This window comes from Varroa destructor, unplaced genomic scaffold (assembly GCF_002443255.2).
Source record: "Varroa destructor unplaced genomic scaffold, Vdes_3.0 BEIS01000007.1, whole genome shotgun sequence".
Taxonomy (NCBI): domain Eukaryota; kingdom Metazoa; phylum Arthropoda; class Arachnida; order Mesostigmata; family Varroidae; genus Varroa; species Varroa destructor.
Window position 1 is genome coordinate 23553582 of NW_019211460.1, and position 20235 is coordinate 23573816.

General features: G+C 42.1%; 1 protein-coding gene across 17 annotated transcripts in view; it reads left to right on the forward strand.

Annotated features, from left to right (window-relative positions):
* Positions 1–20235, forward strand: part of cyst (rho guanine nucleotide exchange factor 18 cysts) — a 223300-nt gene that overhangs the window by 16878 nt on the left and 186187 nt on the right. For 14 of the 17 annotated variants that reach the window (XR_015316507.1, XM_086974227.1, XM_086974226.1 and 11 more), the window contains 6 exons: positions 4341–4631; positions 4917–5136; positions 8063–8240; positions 8735–8865; positions 10872–11009; positions 11562–11737. Coding sequence is in view for 16 of the 17 variants with exons in the window: in XM_086974227.1 (XP_086830353.1) it covers positions 4341–4631; positions 4917–5136; positions 8063–8240; positions 8735–8865; positions 10872–11009; positions 11562–11737 (1134 nt within the window). In the remaining variant the exon portion in view is untranslated. Of the gene's footprint in view, positions 1–4340; positions 4642–4916; positions 5137–8062; positions 8241–8734; positions 8866–9741; positions 10448–10871; positions 11010–11561; positions 11738–20235 lie in introns of those variants that run through there. The other 3 variants (XM_086974235.1, XM_086974234.1, XM_086974236.1) reach the window with 3 other exon arrangements.

Below are 20235 nucleotides of genomic sequence, written 5' to 3' on the forward strand. Positions count from 1 at the left end.
ATATATAGACTGATACAGGTTTTAACGTCAAATCGATAATTTTTATACTTTTTGTTATCCATTGATTATGCTCAGTATTAGTTTTCGCCATACACTATTTTTTCTGTGATCGTTTATAGTACAAAGAGCATAGACGAGCGAAAATAAAGACATTTTCGGTCGTCTCTGCATATGAAGTATGTAAACAGGCTTAAATATGACGTTGGCAGGTTGCGTTGCAGCAGTAGGCGTAACTATAACTTCATTGAGCGACGGATTCTAAGTTTTATGCGGAGCTGTTCGCCAGCTCGGTCGCTTGTTCACAAGGCTCGATAAAAAAGAAATTAATTTATACACCGGTGCTTGAAATTATTAAGATCAACAAAGACCTAACGGCAGTAAGCTCTAGTTGGCTCTGGCCTTCCAATCATTAGCTTATTCCTAATACAGTTATGATTATTCTGCTTTCCCGTGTTGCCGCTGTTACTTTTTCATCGGTCGTACTAGTTTGTTGGAAGGGCCAGGCCAGGTAACGTCGACCGAATGCAGAAAACTCTAGCTAGTTAGTTGGATCCTGGTTCTGCTTGTTGTTTCTGTTGGCATGTCTGTTGAGTAGCTGCGTATATCTTTAGCATAGATATGTTATAGAACTCATTTTGAATTGTGTAAACCTGCATGCACGAGTTTACATAGGTCGATGTTATTAGATGGCGCGAATTTTCTACTAGACCAACATTTAGGACGGCATACGAAACGATTCGGCCTAAGAAAATGGAACAGTTACGCTGAATTATACGAGGAGCTTGAATAACTGTAAACGAACATTGATTGCGTAAGATTCTGGTTCACTTAGGAAGAAACAAATATCTGGATAACCCCATTTGACGTAGCTGAGGTCTAACTCAGAGACGTCAGATGGGGTTCAAGGAAATGAAGAGACTACTATGAATCTTGCCGCTTACAAATGTACATATTTTTATTAGACCTTTTTCTATGTATAGGTCAAATGAATAATTACCATCGATATACGCTGCTAGGTGTCCTCAGTAAACCAGTTATTTCCTAATGGAGTTCGCTCCAAATTAAAAGCTCAGTGGTCTTAATGGTAAACGTCCGTGTCCAGGGAACAAGAAACGCAGTGCTACCACGTAGCAGCAGTAGTGATTTAATAGTAAATTTAAAGTATTAGTAACTTACTTCTTTACACAACGACCGGTAATGCTTACTAATTTTTCACCACAAACAGGGTAGCAACAATGAACCAGCCTCCGTATTTTCCATCCGTTATAAATTTGTGGCTAATGCATACAGGCGTACATGTAACGAGAGGTTAGTTAATGTTGATTGCGATGGCGGCCAAGTGTTCATGTTGACGTTACTACTGTCAATGTCAAACGCAACAAGGTAATAATGGCAAGCCCGATGGCAGCACCGTCGACAGCGTGATGGACGCTCGTGCTTCGGACTAGTAAGTGAGTAAACCTGTAAATGAGAAATGGTAAGGGGATGAACCCCATTTCACTGACATCACAAGTTCATTCTTTCAAATCGATTCGGACCTAAGGCACGTCAGCGAAGGGCTCGTCTATCGGTGTACTACATTTGGCCATATTTTTCCGGTACTTCCGAGAATGTTAGCTGAAGCGGCGTACATGCGTTTACGTGCTGCAGTGAACGAAAATTCTACGTGCGAGTTGCTAATAATATGAAATTAGTGAACAAAAAGAACAACCAACCAAGTGTGTACGTTCCGTCAAGCCGCGCGTACTTGAACATGTGTAGTTATAATATATGGCCTATTACCACAACGGTGAGAAATGAATGATACGTGTTCTCTAACTAGCCGTTATTATCGGATTTACCCGTGAGTCGACTATACATTGTATTGTGGAACATCGCGGACTGCAGGTTTTCGTTACTGTGACGTACATGTGGAAATTGTACGAACCGCCGACAAAGCCACTGTCAATAAACTGAATATCATCAGTCAGCTAAAAGTAGGAGGACATCACCTATAGTACGAAGACTTCGTATAGGTTGTGCTTTAAATCATAGTTCTTTGTTGAGTTAGCTGCTGCGACAATGAACTGAAATCCTGATTCAATTGCATAGATAGATAGATAGATAGATAGATAGATAGAATAGATAGAATAGATAGATAGAATAGATAGATAGATAGAATAGATAGATAGATAGAATAGATAGATAGATAGAATAGATAGATAGATAGAATAGACAGATAGATAGAATAGATAGATAGAATAGATAGACAGAATAGATAGAATAGAATGCGTTCCTCATATCCGTAAGAGTATACAAATACCATATATGCTCCCATGATGCAACCATAACAGGGTAACAAATGTATAACGTTACTCAACGAATGTTGTAAGAGTATCGTTTTTAAATCTATTCGACGTCAAGGTTCTAGTAAGGCGCGATCGGACTGAAGCTTAAGGCATATGCCTGCTATGTGTCGTAACAATTATGTGGCAAGTTAAGCTTCAAGCTTCTCACTGTTCTTCTTAAGCTATCTAGCCTGCATTAAGTGAAACGGATCAGACTGTTATTTATTGCGTAAGGCGCCAACTATTCGAAACGTGTAACAGATCCATTTCTTCTCAAGCTGCCAACTATACACAATTTTGTAAATAACAAAACTGTTTAACAAAGTAAATCGGATAGCAATAGCGTGTAACGATTGATTGTTCTGTAATGGCAAGTAAGGCGCTCAGAAGCACAATTATATCTGGGTTTACTCTTCGGCTAACACCTGACGCCTCGATCATTCGCTTCGAAGTATCGATGTTCTTCCACTTCATTGGTTTGATACTTAAAGGGGAATTGGTCCTTTGGCACCATGCTATAAGCTACAGAAAGAACGAGCGCGTGCACGTCCTATGATTTCGTTGCGAGCCTCAGTTGAAGTAGGCCAAACCGCGCATCTGTCTATTGAAAACGTTCAATTGTCGTGTCTCGCAGACAGGATCCTCTGTTCTGTACATGCCGTGTGTGGGCGCCAGCAACGTGCGTCAGCACGATTATAAGGGCACGGAGCATTTTCAGAGCCATTAAAACATTTCTAGCAAGTAGCGCATCGATGAGTCAAAAAGATTATTCGTTAGCTTTATAGTGCTAGCCAGTTTCCACGCTGCCCATTTAACCGGTACCGCACGCACCGCAGGAACAGTCGTCAGAGATAAACAGTTGCAATGTTTTGTTATTATTTCATAAGAAGCTTAACAACAGTTTGGCAAGGTGAATATGTCAAAATCATTGACACTGTCTATTTCCTGTGGGGTTGACCCTCAATGTGGATAGAAGATTCAAGCATCTGCTGCAGCATCTATTTTGTAATTTAAACATGGCACCGTTGCTTTCTTCGTGTTATTATTCCTTATATATGTAGAAGTCGAAATTGCATGCTTGAATAAGACATGTGATTTTCGCCAGTTTCTCAGTTTCATTATAAATATACCTTAGATAGATAACCTGGTAGAAATATATGATGATAGAGTTCAGTAAGGTCACCTAATTTTACTCGGCCTATTGTAATACCCCTCAAAAAGGTGGCTTTGTATATTTATATAGACTCCCGTCATGAAGGTGATCAGACATCAAGCTTTTGAAATAGACCGCTAAAGGCAGCATAAAGATTAATTGATTCATATTACTATTGTTTGCTACTACTGAGATAACATGATTTCTGGAACTGGTTACCCGTGGGATCTAGGATTTACTTATTTGCAACGACGACGGGGATGGAGTGGGGACACCCAGTAACATTATACAATAGTGTATGTGCGCAGAGTCGTGTGCAAGGTTTGCATAGAAAAAGTGCGATTGTCTGATGCTTTCCGTAGTTCAGGTCGGACCGTCTGTAGTTCTTATGATTTTCTTTTGTGAACTGAAATCGTCCTCCTGATTTAGCTTCGCTTATGTTAACGTAGCTTTCTTAAACACATTAAATACAGTCACTTAACATGATACGACATGAAATGCTGGCGCTAATCTTTGCTAGTAGACGTTTATGGTTGGTGGCTTCATAGAACATTTTATTTTTTCCGTGAATGTACGTATTTTTTAATATTTGTAACTTTTAGATTGGACTAAACAACTAAATTGGTATGCTTCAGCGGAAGTACTGGCACCTGGTAGACAACGATTTCGCAAGTTCTCTTTCGCAAGTTCGCAAACTCTTTTCGTACGGACGATAAAATGGATCAGGATTAAGTTGACTGGTGCTACATCTCGTTCTAACCCTATTCCGAAGACGCTTAACTCAAATTGAAGCCTATTTAGATCAGTCTCAAGATGAACGAATAACAATATCTTAACGTGTCTTTTTGATCGTTTAACAGGGTGGCGTGCCAATCGAGCTCGAATTCTCGGTTGAGCTCTGTCCTGAAGCTGAGCATAATCTGCCGCACGCTTTTTATCTTGTCTTCGAAGGTTCTCGAGCCAGACACGTTTGCCGCGCTCAACTCATTCACCAGTCCAATAATGGTCGTTTACTTCTGCTCACAACAGCGCCCCCACATGACCGCGTCGAGGAGACGAAATTACGAGCATTCTATCGGGGTCATTTGGGAACAAGGCCTGTGTTATTTCATACGACGCAATTTCAGTTTGTCTCGGATGCTGCTTATCAGGTTTGCATAGGTAGAGCATCAAGTTTTGCATCCCGACTCTAGCGTTGACCGAACCTAGCCAGTAAACATAACCTAACTAGTAAATGTATTTTAAGTTTTATAGTTAAAAACAAATATATATATTCATGTTAACTATCTATATATCAGAGGCACGTATAATTAGATTTCCTGTTATTATTAATTTCAGCTTAAAACGTAGTTTATAGCTGATCTGAGCACGGCGAGTGGCTGAAGCTGCCGCACGGATACTGTAATTGATTGCCGTCTGATTTGATCGATTACTAGGTAGCCTCCACGTTGATTCGCACGCAGCTGTCGAATACTTCGTCGCTGATTCTCGAAAGGGTAATTAAAGGTCGGCTAGAGCTGAGGACGCAGATGCACTGCCTGCGGCGAGTGGATCGCAGGCTGGCGGCCGCTTTTCGAGCGATACAGAAACCGGAAAGGTGGACTATTGCTCCATTGGCAACGACGAACAGGACAAGCAACAACAATAATAATAAAGGTCGGTCGAAATACTCGATTTTTAGGCAAAACTTGTGTAATTCTGTAACGATGTAGATTCAATATGTAGGTAGACTGATGTATTTGTTTGGGGGTCGTCAAACTGATTATGAGAACTTGTTAAAAAAAACAGGGCGACACATCAACGGACATTAGCCTATAGGGTCTTCTTTTGCTGGGCTTGTGCGCATGAGTCATTTTGGCCTCACAGTAAATTCTAAGTCCCGAGACGCTTCAGTGGAAGATGTGTAATTATGTAATGGAAAACACTCGTATTTCTTTCTTCTTTTCTTTTCATAGAATTTAGCGGCCAATGATTCGTAGACTATCAAAGGTTAAGAATTTTTTGCTGGTTTGTTGCCAGCCTGGACGATGCGGATCGTTCTTCTCGAATGGGAAAACATAGCCTGCTGGCATAGTAAAAAATGCTACGTTGATTGCTACCGGAGCCCAATACGAAATATGTGCCCGAAAATATCTCATCATAATCAAAGGAAGAGAAGAAGCTAGACCAGTTCACCTACTTAACCTTACATAATCATAGCAGTTTAACCTTTTCCGCCCATCCGCCACATTTCTGCATGTCTTCGATCAGGAAGCGACTGGTAGAAACGTATCGGTTCAATGGCCCGTCGTCGATAGGGTGCTTGACTCAGAACGCTTGGAAGTTACTAAATGTTCATGAATTGTTTTATTACAGGTTCAACGATGAAACAATAACGCATACTGCGTACTGTAATAATACTAATAACCGTTGGTAGTCGTTGTCATTTTGCCATGACACAGCAAAGCGTGTTACGTGGCATGCCATGCTATAGATGGTTGGCAACGAAGACAGACCACCTGCCTGTTGACCGCGATAAGTAACCATAACCGTTTGAAATAGAGCTTGTTTGTTTTTAAATAAACGAAACGATACCGCCGTTATGTTTATCTAACATCTTCATGATGACACAGCTGCGCCGATAGTCCCGATGACCGTAATCACTGTCAGTCGTTGAATATGCTACATCGACAGTTCTCACGCAATTCAATTAGAGCCCGTCAAATAAGATGGAGCAAGATGATGCCCGTCCGTTCTCGATGGTGGCATTATTAGATATATGAGTAGCATGAGCTGATTTTATGTGGCTCGACTGGTTCGGTTGTACACTATGCAGATAAATAGCATATGGAGCCGTACCATGTAAACAATCATTGCAGCTGCGTTAATCCGCCAGATATAAATAAGCGCATTAGTCATGTTTGCCTAGTTTTGTCCTAGTTGCTATGTATACCGTGCACAGCTTCCTAAACCAGACGAATAAAACTATTTGTCATCATTCCGGGTTACAGTGTGCCGCAACTGCGGTCATTTCAAGACAGATTTATCTACTTTCTACTATGCGTCTCGGGATCAACAGTGCCACTTTTCTTTGCTCCTGAAAAGGCCAGAGTTTTACAGGGACAAAACAAGTTTTGGCGGCGGCTGATGTCTTCCATTTTTATATCAACAGAGACCTACCTGCCGCGTCGATGATCTCCATTGTAACTTGTCTACAGCACTGTGAGATTAATCTACGATAGGCCGTAAAAGGCCATTTACGAAGTTCGATATAGCAAATTCAGTTATTTTGTAGAAGGCAATTTCTGCTCCTCTGCGCAGTCGGGAAACGAATGAATCCTCAATGCTATATGTTGCAGTCCACATAAAATTAACGCTACTCTGGACACGTATTCAGCTTCATTCTCTATTCAAGTATCCGAAGGCGATGTTGCGCCTCTACACCAAGGCCGGATGATTATACCTCGTTCCATCTGTATAACGACTTAACCTCTAGCCGTGTGATTTTTTGAAAAATTTGCTAGATTCGACTCCACTTTCTAAAATGGCGCTCATATAGAGTTTTTTTCTTTTTTTTTTAATCTCTTTGTACTGTTATAGCTAGTCGGTGCGTTTTTTCCTTTGATAAAGCTGTCATGTTCGTGCACTATCTGAACATTTTTTAGGAGTTTCGTAGTGAATAGATTAAATACGTTTTATTGCTGTGCCATCAGACAATCTATCCTGCACGCTCAACATCCATCTTCAGACTGAACGCTAAATTCATACATGCGCATAGATAGATTTCTTCGTGAGTATTGCGTCTCCACCGGTGGGTCTGATGGGGTCGTCACGCATCGTGTGATGTGCTGCCATCAAATATATACTGGTCGTTAGTTGCTGGTGGAAAAGTTGGTTCCAATTGAGTTCGTCAGTTTGTCCGATTACGATCAGACTCGCAACACCGGCATGGCGCCGGCAGTCGCCGGAAATCGCTTCATCTCTCTTGTCAGATTTCATTGGTCGTCTTGCTTTAAAGCGTCTGCCACTGCGGTCGCTGGCGTCAACGGCGACGAAAGCTTCGAACATCCTAACTAAATATAGCATCGGTTGGAGAATGTTTCTATTTACGTAGGCAAATGGTACTTTAACTACACGGATGACGGGTTAAAATGTTGAAGGCGTACCAGTCGATGCAAAGTAAAAAAACATCAGCTTTGTTCCATCGAATCGAGTGCTTTGATTCCATGAATGTTTCATGGACGCTTTAAACGGTACGATGAATTCCTTGTAGGAACCGACCTTTAACGGTCACTGTTTTTAACCATGCTTTCTTTCACCGGAGTAATAAATCTATTGGTAATGTACAGTAAAGCATACCTGATGAATAATCCATGTTTTTTAAATTCTGCATCAGACACCAATCATTAAACGTTAGATTAACTAGGAAATTTGGTGAGCACGCTTTTGGTCAATGAACAAAACCCTAGTCAAGGTGATTAAGCTCAGAAAACGCATAATACGTAAATCCAAGTACACTGATCTCTGAGAGTAACTGCCACTTGTTGTTCTTGATAATCAAGTATCTCTAATACATAATATATCGGATGTTGATTGGTTTCAGATGAAAGTGAGACGCTCCTTCATTTAGCGTCCCGGATGGGCCTTTCCGAGCTCTGTGAATATCTGCTTTGTTGTCCCGGATCGCTGGTCGCTCTAAAAACTCCCAACTCACAGGGTAGTCTCCCCCAGGATCTCGCCCGACAGAATGGCTACGACAAACTTTCCGAAAAGCTAGCCAAGTGAGTATTACAAGCACCCAATTATATTGCCAATATATGCCTTCTTGGGTCTATAGGAACTTCTATACTCTTGACGAATTAACACAGTTCTAACTAAGTCATTCTCTGAACAAATCGTCATTGTCAAAACTCGAAACAACGAACCAATAGTCACAACTGATTTCCTATAGTTTTTCTTCATATAGGCGTAATGATATTTATGAACGCCACTCAAAGCACAGTTACGAGCCACTGAAACACAATATCGTATCTTTCTTGGAAAAACGCGGCCCTTGTAAGTCCGTTCTAAAACACTTACAGATCGATGCCTTAACCCGAACCACAGGCTCTTTATTCATGTATCCCTATGAAAGTCCGAACCAAAACGAAATTTCATCGTCGAAGAAAAGCAGTTTCATATTGATCGGTATTCCACCTTAACCGATACATTTGCTTCTACTGGTTGCAGAAACGCCGTTGTTATTAACTAATCTTTTTGTGTTCATTTATCGCAGTTACCGTAGTTCCTCATGCGTCAAGTCGGAGAATCCCTTACTTTATGATTGCGTAATCTCTGAAGGACGCGACCATTGCTTGCCACCAACCATTACCACGAACCTCTTAAGCGATCATCAGCCTGATGAAGGTACGAACGTCATCTGTTAGCAAATTGTGCATTTTGAAATCTCCACGTAATTGGAATCATCAAGTAACCCTAGTTGCCATATTCGTCTGCTGCAAGGCTTTTTTGCTGAAGCACATGTGTTAAAATTATAGGAGCAATCAGTAACGGTCTTCGCGTCGAGCGTTGTTATTATTATGATTACAAGTAGGAATAGAGTTAAGGATATATCGTTATATTTCGTCTGAATTTTGTAGCACTGGCATGTAACCATGCTTTGTATGACATTACGGGAATAAAACGTTTTCAACTAATTCTAGGACTGGCGCTGTTCGCGGGCACAGCTCGAACCAGCGAATTTAAAGACGCTGCCTTGACCATATTTTTCTAAGAAAGACTTGTGGTCAGCAACGTGCTATGTATAGTGATCTCAGACTTTAGGTGGCAGCAAAAAAAGTCACTGAAGTTCAGATGACCAGACTTCCCATTTTGTCGTTACTCGTATATTCTTCGGAAATATACGAAATTGGTTAACTTAAATTGACTCGAAAACGTTTTTTTTTTAAATTCCACTACTATTAGGCAATTTCGATACTAATGACTATATTCCTTTGCTTGTCGATACGATAAACATGTCGTGTATACAAATTATCCGTTTGCCGTGATATGCAGTAAGATTCTGGGCTGCTGGTACCTCAACAAATGCCGTGTTGAACCGTTCCATACAGAAACTGCGCTATGAAGAGAGGCTGCTGCAGAAGAAGACAAAGGAAAGTCCAAAAACGGAATCAATTTATTCTTTAGCACCAATCTTTAATTCTGCCTTTGCTGCTGCTGCTACTGTTATATTGGCAGCCCCAATAGCAGCAAGGCCATTATCCAGTATCTAGTAGACGTCACCGAATGGTTATACAAAGATCTATAGTCTGCAGACTGACTCTGGGCAGTAAGACGAAGCCACCTTCGAATTGAACAACACATCGTACTATCGCATACAGTACGGCATACTTTGCAGTTTTCTAGCCGACAGATGAACGTCGACAGCGGCCGACTTTTCATCCGCCAGCCATTACTAGCGGCGTAGCTATAGCACAGCACTGCATGATTGCGTGTCGCATCGGTACGGGACGTTAGAGCGACGAGAAACCATTTCTGCGTGACTGTATGACAGTCGGTCAGTCAGTCAGTCAGTCAGTCAGTCGCAGTGGTTTTGAGAGCTTCGCTTCTGCGGTTAGTCTTGTGTGATACGATGACGCTTGTAGGGCAGTTAGCTAGTACACTTCCTGGAACTTCAACTACTACCGCTGCTATTGACGGCGCTTGACGAAGTGACCGAACCTCCCATCAGAAGGACACGACGTGACCGACCGCAGGATGAGGAAAAGCTTAGAGGGGTGCGTACACGCTCCCAGTATGAACCATAGTAAGAAAGGTCTGGCCACTCCCCTAGCAAGTAGCGGACAATTAATGACAGCCTTGAGGATATGCGCGATGGTCACGTGGTCGTTTGAAATTTTGACAAATCGCGATTTAAGTATACCGTACACTGCTAAAAAGAAAAGGAAAATAAAGTGTTGTTCAGGATGGACTCCTTACACTCAGCCAGGTAAATTACGTAGGCTAAGGTAGTTACCAAAGTATTCGACCCTTCCGTAGCTGAAATCGATGAAGCAAAAATGTACTAGAAAATACAAGGAAGATAACATCTTATAGACGAATTATAATACTAGACGCAATCATCATTGTCACAAGTCGAAACTTACTTAGAAAATGGCAATAGTCACACTCTAGTTTCAACTCTAAATATATCGCCCAATAATGGGAAAATGCTGGCATATACGTTGAGCTTCACAAATACCTAATTTATTTTGGCGGACTGTATTTCAACGATGGTCTCTATTTAACCATTCATATCATGTTTATGGTGCGACGAGTATTCGCTAGTTAGATTCACGACCAATTGTCAATACTTTATTGTGATCTTTTGTTTTGTTATGGCTTTCGCTGTCTTTTAATCTGCAACAATTTAGTAAGCGACATCGATCGACTAGAGGAGCTGATTGCGTCGGTCGAACGCGTGGTGTCGCCTATGCCGCTGATGAGCTACGGAGCGGCGGTCGGGGCCGCTAATGACTTCAACATTAATTACCCAACTTCCACGACAATAGGTAACTGCAAGATATTTTTTATCACCGCACTGGTGATAGGACCTGGATCAGGTTAAAGTTCAAATTCGGTCAAAGTATCATTTTTATGCCACCTTGCTTGCTTGCGGAACTTATCAAATTTTAACAAGTCAAATAAACCAATGTTGATGCGCTTTTCTTACATAGTCAGTAATATTATACCCCCATGCCCCCCGGATGTGAATTTTTTTCTTAACCTTTAGTACAGTTAATCGCCAAGCATATACATCGACCTGAATTTATGTATTTTATTTAGATATGCTTTCATGGAAACGTACCTGACGTACCTGTTTCATGCCGCGTTCTATTTGTGACACCTTCGTCACTGGTTGTCCCCTATAAATGTACGTTTCTACAAAATATGGTCGAACAAACGTGACTGAAGAGACATATCATCTAACAGTACGATATGCATAAGATTATCCTGAATTTTCTGCGTTATGTAGTAGTCACCTGAATAATACCATTCACCCTGCCGGCTACAGTTTCTATTTATACTATACTTATAAGGAATTTCTTGTCCAATTTTTCCAGAGCAATCCTCACAAACAGGTGTTAGTCAAGAAGCGCATCGGAAACAACAAAATTCTGTGAATGGCAACGCTGATGGTCAAATGTGTCAAGATGGCGACACAAGCGGCAGCCAGCAGATCACTCAAGCTCTAGGGCATATAGAAGATAATCACGCGGCACAGGACAGCAAAAAAGAGGTTTGTTCCTTAGTTCCCTCATCATCGTTTAAAATGAGGGCAGCGTGTATAACGAACAATTACATAACGTGGCCCTAGCCTTATTTATATTCGATGTAGCCCTGTCAGGAAAAGTCGTGTACTTGCTGATGCCCTGTCACACGCTTCTAACGGCGACATGGTGTCAATGCGAGACTGCATTGCGATAAGGGATAATCCTAACACTTGGTAGGGGTAATGTGCGTGTTTGGGATGACTCGCGACAAAGTTGGACAAGCTGTCATGTACCAGTTGGTCCTATCGAATTCATAGAAGCTTGCGTAAGAATAATGCAGGAAGGAGGACTAGCGATCAAAACTAATATATCATGGCTCGATAAGTCGACTGGGAACGCACAGCAAAACTCTTGAGTTTAGTAAGTTAATTATGTTTGTCTAAAGTTGTATTCTTTTTATTATTAAACTTTATTAGTTTCATGAAGTATGCTCTTAAAGCTTACCTTTAATTGGCTTTCGACGACAATATCTTGGCAGTTGCGGGCAGGAGTTACTAAAAAGGAAATCTGGTCTAGTACAATTTGACCCCACTTTTGATATTAGAAAAAGAACCACCAGAAGAGTTTAAAAAATCTTTAGTTATAACAGTTCTATGGCATATTACGGTAAAATTTATCCGTGAAACCTATGCGAAACCCTAATGCAATCTATTTGATCTGAAATTTGCCCATAAGCATCGTAAGGCACTTTTCAAAAATAGCGTCAAAGTTAAACATGCAAGAGTCTGTAATTAAAGCATAAATCTCTTTCTATCTAAACGAGATAATTTAAATCACCTATTTTATTTTGCCGCAGCGACCTCCCTACGTCCCTTTGTGGTTTTTTTTCACCGTTTTCTATTATTGATGGATGGATACGCTTTTGTTGTTGCAGGTTATTAATTACATAGCGTGGGGAAAACGTGATTTGCTTCGAAATAAAACCAAATGCTGTAATAATATACTTTGGGTAGAATATGGTGAGCTTAGAACGCTAGATGGCTACATAGGCTGTTGATGAAATGTATGGTTAGGTTTGAAGAATGCGCTTAAGACGTTCGCTAAGCGTATATGAGCTGGCCAAATTTAGCTGGTGTGGTTTCTTGCCACAACGTACACAGCTTGATATAGCGAGAGAGCTGCCAGAAAAACAAGGAGATACCGGCCCTCCGATGCTGGCCCGCCCCCACCGGAGTCTGGATTGGACAGGGGTACTTAGACTGTAGCAGCATTAGGCTGCTGGCTGATGGGTGTGAAACAGGTGGGGGATAGGCAGGGTAAGTAAATGTTCTGTGGCTATGAATAGGAGCAACTCAACTAGTGGCTCCATGGGTGGATGCGTATAGGCCCGCTGTAGATGTTTGCCTGCGCCGCCCCTTCTTCTCCTCCCTCTCGTCCTCGTCCTGATTTGGCCATTCGTCTAGGCAGCCACCTGCCTGCCAACCTAATTCCTTTATAACTTTGCCTGAAACAACTTGACACTTCGCGGGACTGGCTGGCTATCACATACCGACTGAACGACAGAAACGTCGGGATGCGCAGCGTCGACATTACTGGCGGCTTACAACGACGATTCGGTATGATTGGCAAAACTACGATTATACTTTTACTATTCCAGAATTGGACTTTTGCTAAATGAAGCTATGCTAGTTCTCTGCGCGGTGTAGAAGCAGGAGTTGTGGAGTCGGTTGGGAGATGTTCGCTGGGAGGATAGAGGGCGCCACAGTGGTCGCTGTTCCCACGAGCCGCGAGTTGTTCCCAGGCCCTAGCGTCGTTGTTGGCCCTTTCCTACAAGCGAACCGTCTCCTGCCTTCTACCTGTTGAACGAACGGGCCCCCAGATGTCGCCTGGCTTGAATGCGGCGCGAGCCCTGCCGCCCGCAGCTCGCCAAATATGTGCCAATGAGGAACGTGTGTTGCCGCTGCTGTTGTGTTAGTTGCGGTGACGCGCATCCGTTATGAGATGACTACAATTAGCGACAGTACGGCCATACAAGCTAATTATAGTTATTAATCATTATTATAGTGATAATACGTGATTATCTTACTACTGTCAAATTACGGAACGACAACGACAGTGCTTAAAAACGGAGGCCCGAGCGGTGTGTCCCGCACTTGGGACGGTGTGAAAACTAAGTGCCAATGGCAAAGGTTACTAGGAGTTAAGCTTTGACTCCTTGTAGTGAATGGTTGGTTCGGCTTCAGGTTGGTGTTATAGGCATCTACTATAGCCTGCTTTACTTCTTCTTCTTTTACTAGTACCGGTGATGGATGCTTGACCATGAAAAGTTGAAGTATCAAATTCAAGGCAGAAGAGCGAGTTTGAAAAGTTTAAAGTTACTTCAAGATGTTTGTACACAGCGGATAAATATAATTAGTGAGTAAACGAAGAGGGAAGATACAACCCACTCAAGAGAGGACAGACGAGTTAAAGAATATGGCAAAGAAGCAACAAGTGAGGCGAAAAGAAAGAAAATTTTCATTCAGTGTGATGCAATTCGAGTAAAGGATGAGCAAGCTCTCGGAAGCAGAAGACCGCCAATAGAGGTCGTTGTCCCTAGACAACGTGGGCGAAAATCATCACGAAAATAACAAAAGTGGCGGAACAAATAACCATCGTACCAGGATCAACATCAATATAAACCGTAGAAACAACAGCAGCGTTTACAGTTAGCACGGCTGGCAGTGGAAGTTGCTGGTCGAAGTGGTGAACACGCACATGACGACGACTAAATAACCGCAGCGCACTATCATTGTTCCTGCAAAGCGTACTGGCGTCAATCGAAGTGATCGAAGTGGCTGTACAGAAAGTGGTAAAAACCTTAGCACGCAAAAACAGCAAAAGAATCAATAAAGTGCCGCCTACTATCGGGGTACTATCCTTGCTTTTACCACCACGGCTGCTTTTATCATCGACCCAGCGTGGTAATAAAGAATCGGCCTAAAAGTCGAGAAGTAAGAGCTCGCGGTGTTCGCATCGACGTCCGCGGCGCCATAGTTTGGGGAGGTGCCCCCGGCCTCTTTGGCGGGTCCCCAGGGGGCGAACAGTGGCGCCCCCTGCCGCCAGCTGAGCAAGAACAGCCCCAAGGGGGCTAAGGTGTTTCACTGGTGGCCCTTCCGCCACGGGGGCCACGGGCGCAAGAACAGCGACTTCCTCGCTGATCGCCAGGGGGGACTCAGCTACAGCGGATTTTACAGGCGCCCCTCCGCCCCCATTGCCCCCCTCCTCGGTGTGGGCGGCCTGGGCAGTGCGGGGGGCGCGGCCGGACGTGCTTCTGTAGCGCCTGCGGGGGCGGCTCTTGATGTCGTTCATCTACACAACGAATCGCGAAGACGGAGCTTTGCCTTCACGAAGGTTAATAAGGTGTGTCTGCTAGAGAGGATGAGAATGTTAATAGTGAGCGAATGTAACACCAACACAACATATGTGCGGATGAGAGTTTGCTATCTAACATAAACACCTAGCGTGTTTAACTATACGTGCATTGTAGGCATGTCACGTGAAGCAAACAAAAACTATGAGTTCGCAAGTCTTGAAATCACCCACCTCTCTCCAAGCGAATTCACTTGTGTAGTGTAAAGTAGCGTCCTTACTTAATTTTCATGTATTATGGTAAAGAGAAGGCAGAAAAAAAGACACATCGTCCAGGGCATCTTTTTCCTGTCCTATAGTGCTACTCAAAGCGTTCCGTAGTCAATGACACCACTGTCATAGTTGTATTGCAGCTTCGAATACTATTGGAAAAGCCACGGGTTGTTTGATACGGGTATACCTACCTAGATCTATCCTACGGAAGCATTTCAGTAGTGAGCGAAGCACCTCGGAATGACCCCGAAAGCGATTGTGCAAGACAATTGCCAAGTACATCCTGTTTGGCTAACCATATGTATATTTGGATCTAGACAGTGAATGAAACCTCAAGTGATCTCGCACTGACAATAGCTGAAACAAGCTATAAAAAAAAAGTCACGTATCCCACTTCGTGTCAGCATCAACTAACATCTTAGTATACCTACGAAAAAACCTATGTATAACGATCTGTACGAATCCTCTTGCTACATTCTTATTCCTTCCGTCACGGATCGCAAAAAAGCAACGAAGTAGTATCATTTTCTAATTGGCTTTTGGGAAACCACTGCTCGGTGTTGTGACACGCCCTTAATCCATCTACTCACCTAAGCCATGTTGTCTACTGATAGAGCATTTGCTCTATCAGTAGACATTGAAACATTAGATCGTAATCAATCGCGGTATCAGCAAGCACCCCTTTGATTTCACCTTAAGCGACACTAGAATACATTATGACTAATAAATTCCAGACTGGCTATATAAACAGCGTTGCCTATTTGAGTACATAGTAGGAGTTTTCAATCCAAGCCAATAACTATATAAAGTTAAAGATGCCAATCCTATATTGCGTGACTACCAATAATATTACGACACGTCATCATTCACGGTCAGACGTACGTTTGTCTGTTATAACAACCACTAGATGTCCCTACTCGAGGATGTTGCATCGTTGATATCCGTATCGATCTCGAATGTATATGCAGGTATAGGATCAATTTGTAGTGCGTTATTTAACTTTGTTTGCGATAATGTTATTCAGCCTTTTTGATTTGCCTCGAAGAGGACTTTTTTTCTAAACATAGTACGTGAGTCAATTTAGTTTCTATTGTGTCCACGGCTTGTCGGACATGTCATACGAATGTGCTGGTTACCTCTGGTTGTATAAGTGCTCTCCCTAGTAGCTATTCATATATTGTAGATTGAGACATGTGGCTAGAATGCAGGCAGATAGAGCTGCTCCTGTTATGGGGAAAAGACATCTTTAGAAAAGGAGAGAAGAAAAAAGAAAGGTTCAGAGAAGCCGTGAAAAAAAGGAGCACCACATCTCAGAATGAGCCCGCTAAAACGGAAATGAACTTTCCAGGCCTCAGCAGTATGACTTGCTTTGGAAAAGCCTGCCACTTTCAGGATGGATTAAGACGCCAATAAAGCGAGTCAGAAACGGGTGGCTCCTTAGCCCAGACTATACCTTTTAGGAAGGATCTAAGTGCCCTCTGTAGAAAAAACCTCTTGAAGGCTCACAATCAGATAAAGGATACAATCTATAAAGGACTCTGTTGAACTAGTTTTATATGAATCCTTACCTATGAGCGAAACTAAGGCCGTGTTAGGTTTGACTAGACCTAGAGCTTACAAGTATCGAAATTCCTACGTATAGACGTCTGTAGCCCTTGTCATTCTTTGTATTCGGAACATAGGTTATATATTATGAAGCACTATTTTGACTCTGAGAAGCAGGTTAGGAAATAAAATAATATATGCACCCATTTGTTGATCATTTTAGTGTAAACACCAGAATAAATACTCACAAATGAGCAGCATTTACATACAGATCAGCATTTTAAGGAAGTCATTGGATTTCTAGTGAAGTCAGGGTTTCTTCGTTTATTTTTTTAGAAAGTTAATTATTTAGAGTCCGCACGCACACACAAGCACACCGAAAAAACATCACCCACTAGTCACTTTTTTTTCTACCCTCAAAGGTAGACCTCGAGGTGCAGGCCCCATTGAATATATGCGTCTACGATCACTAAATACTTCTTCGTAGCCGGTTAAATGGTGGCTGTTTTCTATCTTCTTTTTGCCATTTTTCTGATCTTTTCCGACTTGCCCCCGTCTCCATAAGACATTTTCGCTACTGTCTGTACGATAAAAATAAGAACCATAATTATCTAACGACACTATTAACTGCAGGGCAACTATGTAAAGCCTCTACTTGGCTTTTGGCTACGGCATGCTCTGATTTTCAATTTCATTCAAATTGATCAGAGCCACATTGGTACTGGTTAGCTAATAGTCGGAAAACTAGGTATATGTTCAAAACCATATGGAAGTTGTTTCTGCGTTTCGTCCAAATTTTCTTTCTCTGGTAATGAACAGCAGATTGAGTGGCGGTATGTTTGGGTCATTCTTTTTTTGTGATACGCTTTTCATATGTACAACGGCTAGATTATGGCCTCGCAGCGAACTAGTGGGGTGTTAGTGTGTACTGTAATTCGGTGGTTACGACGCATTAACATCCGTTTTTAAGCTAGCCCAAAAAGCGGGAAACGTGGGTCAACACTACAGTTCGACTAAGTAGTCCATAAACAATTCTAGCCTTGTAGATGCTTTTGTAAATCTTCTCATTTCAATAATAACACTTCTATGATTTAAGAGCAATGTAATGGCTAATATAAAGTGCACCTACCTAGCTATCTAGGTTCAGTATTCGAGCACTGCTAACCTTTTTAATTCTTATACGTATCCCGTATCCATCTGCGCTGCTCTCATTCATGCCGAAACCGCACTATTGTCTTATTTTCTATGCGGAAGAGGACAGTCGCTGGCATCGGTAAAATACCACTGAGAAAACAGTGCGTCTTTTTGCTATATTGCATACGGGGCCAATGATGCCCCCTCGGCGGGAGGGAGCTATGTGCCTCTAGCGCCTAAGGGTTGCGACTACTTCAGCAAAACACTAGCATAAACGAAGTGGCAGTGGTTACAACGGCTGTTGCTGTGCTTCCGCGCTCTTTTGAGATGCTGCGGTTTATCAATGTGGTTTCTTGCTATTTATACGACCCCTTGGATTTGCTCGTTGTTGTCGGCCTTCTCCTCATCGTTCCGATAGAGAGCTGATAGCTGGCCTCGGAAAGATAGAAAAAGCCTATACTGTTGCGTGGGGTTTTGCGAGGAATCGAGATGGATTGTGCGGGACAAATCGATTGTGTCGAGGGTAGAATCACAGAGTGGCATTAAAAGTGTCACAAAATAAAACAGGAAATCACCTGAAGGAGATCACCTAGCTTACTTGATCCGCGCCGGAAGAAAACCGAATCCACAGAAAAGAGTCTGACCTTGTCGGCCTCTCAGACGTAGCGCGTCCCCAGCTTCAGCAAACCTCTGAAAAGCTACCCGGAAGCAGTAGGCAACGTTATAAATGGAGTGTAAGGGCTATTTGGCCTGATCTTATAAAACTGCGTAGAGCTGTATACGAACAGATAGTTTATTTGTGAAGTTGTACTCGGTGAATTATTTGACAAAAAGCTACGCTACGTCGTTGGTTCTATTGATTTTCAATTCCTGACTCGATGATGAGCTTTCTGTATCTAGCTAGAATCATGTCTTGTTATGCTTCTATCTCACGCTGAGGAAAGACGTGAAAAGTTTTGAAATTTTTATAATGAGTGGGGACAGGATGTTCAAGAAACGCATGAAAGTCGTATATATAATTTATAGAAATATATGCATCCTTGTGTTATCGTGTAACTTTTATATCGCATATATATAGACTTGCGTCCCTATGGGAGTAATATCGGTAAACAATAGAAAACAACGGAAACAATAAATAAATTTAACGGTCATTAAATATGCTGTGCCCCCATGTTTGTGAAACAAAACGGAGTTCAAATGCTATTTATTTCGTTCATTCGAATATTTAATCTTTAAAATTAGTTCTAAAAGTCCTCCAGCTCTGCAGGATGACCCGCAGGACCCCTGCAGGATGATAAACGAGGTGCACCTAACACACTTTATCATTGTCACAACATATTTTTAACACTTTACGTAGTATCATTGTAGCACGTAAGATAATTTTCATGAACGCTAGTGAGTTGTATAACTTTCTAAACACCTTGTACCTTATATGTTTATGGGACATATATAAATCATACTATATATACCGCTATAATTTTCTGATCATATGTTTAACACCTATTACGTGTAACACAAATGTGATCGATGCACTGATAGCCTCGTTTATATTAGTGCAGCCCCGGTTGCTGCGGCGAGGGTTCTTTTTCTAAGAGTAAGTCGACGAAATACTAGAAGTTTCTCTACTTAAATTATCTTGGATGTGAACGTTGACTTTATCAGTAAGCAGTAAGCTATTATTATTTGCACTTTTACGCGGTCAAAAAGATGTTAAAACTGTAGCTAAATTTTAGTTATGTTCGTAGTATTATACTTTTTGTCCTTATCGATATTTAGAATTTCTCATCATTACTTTTATACGCTGTCCTATGTTCAAAGAAGCGAGCTTTTTTCAAAGTATTCCTTCGTTTTCTATTAGACGTACTCTTCGTCGATCTGTTAAGCCACCCGCACTCACATCCGACCCCCCCACCTCGTTTACACTCACTGGGCAGGTCCTGAAGGTTTAAGGATTATTGACTAAGGGAAGAAGCGCGCTGTTAGTTGCGCTGGCCCTGACCTTGCTCAGTCTCTCACTAGACAGATAAAGTAAACATACTGCAACTGATTTTCTCAGTTACTCGGACTACGTCCGTCTAAGCCGATTTCGTCATCAGCGTCATTAGCACGAAAAAGAGCCCAGCGCAAGCCAAGGTGACCGTATGTTAAAGGCGGACATGTTACGTTTCACTATCTACTTGTAGATCGTGCCTATAGTCAGTATCGTTTTAGCTGCTTTCTC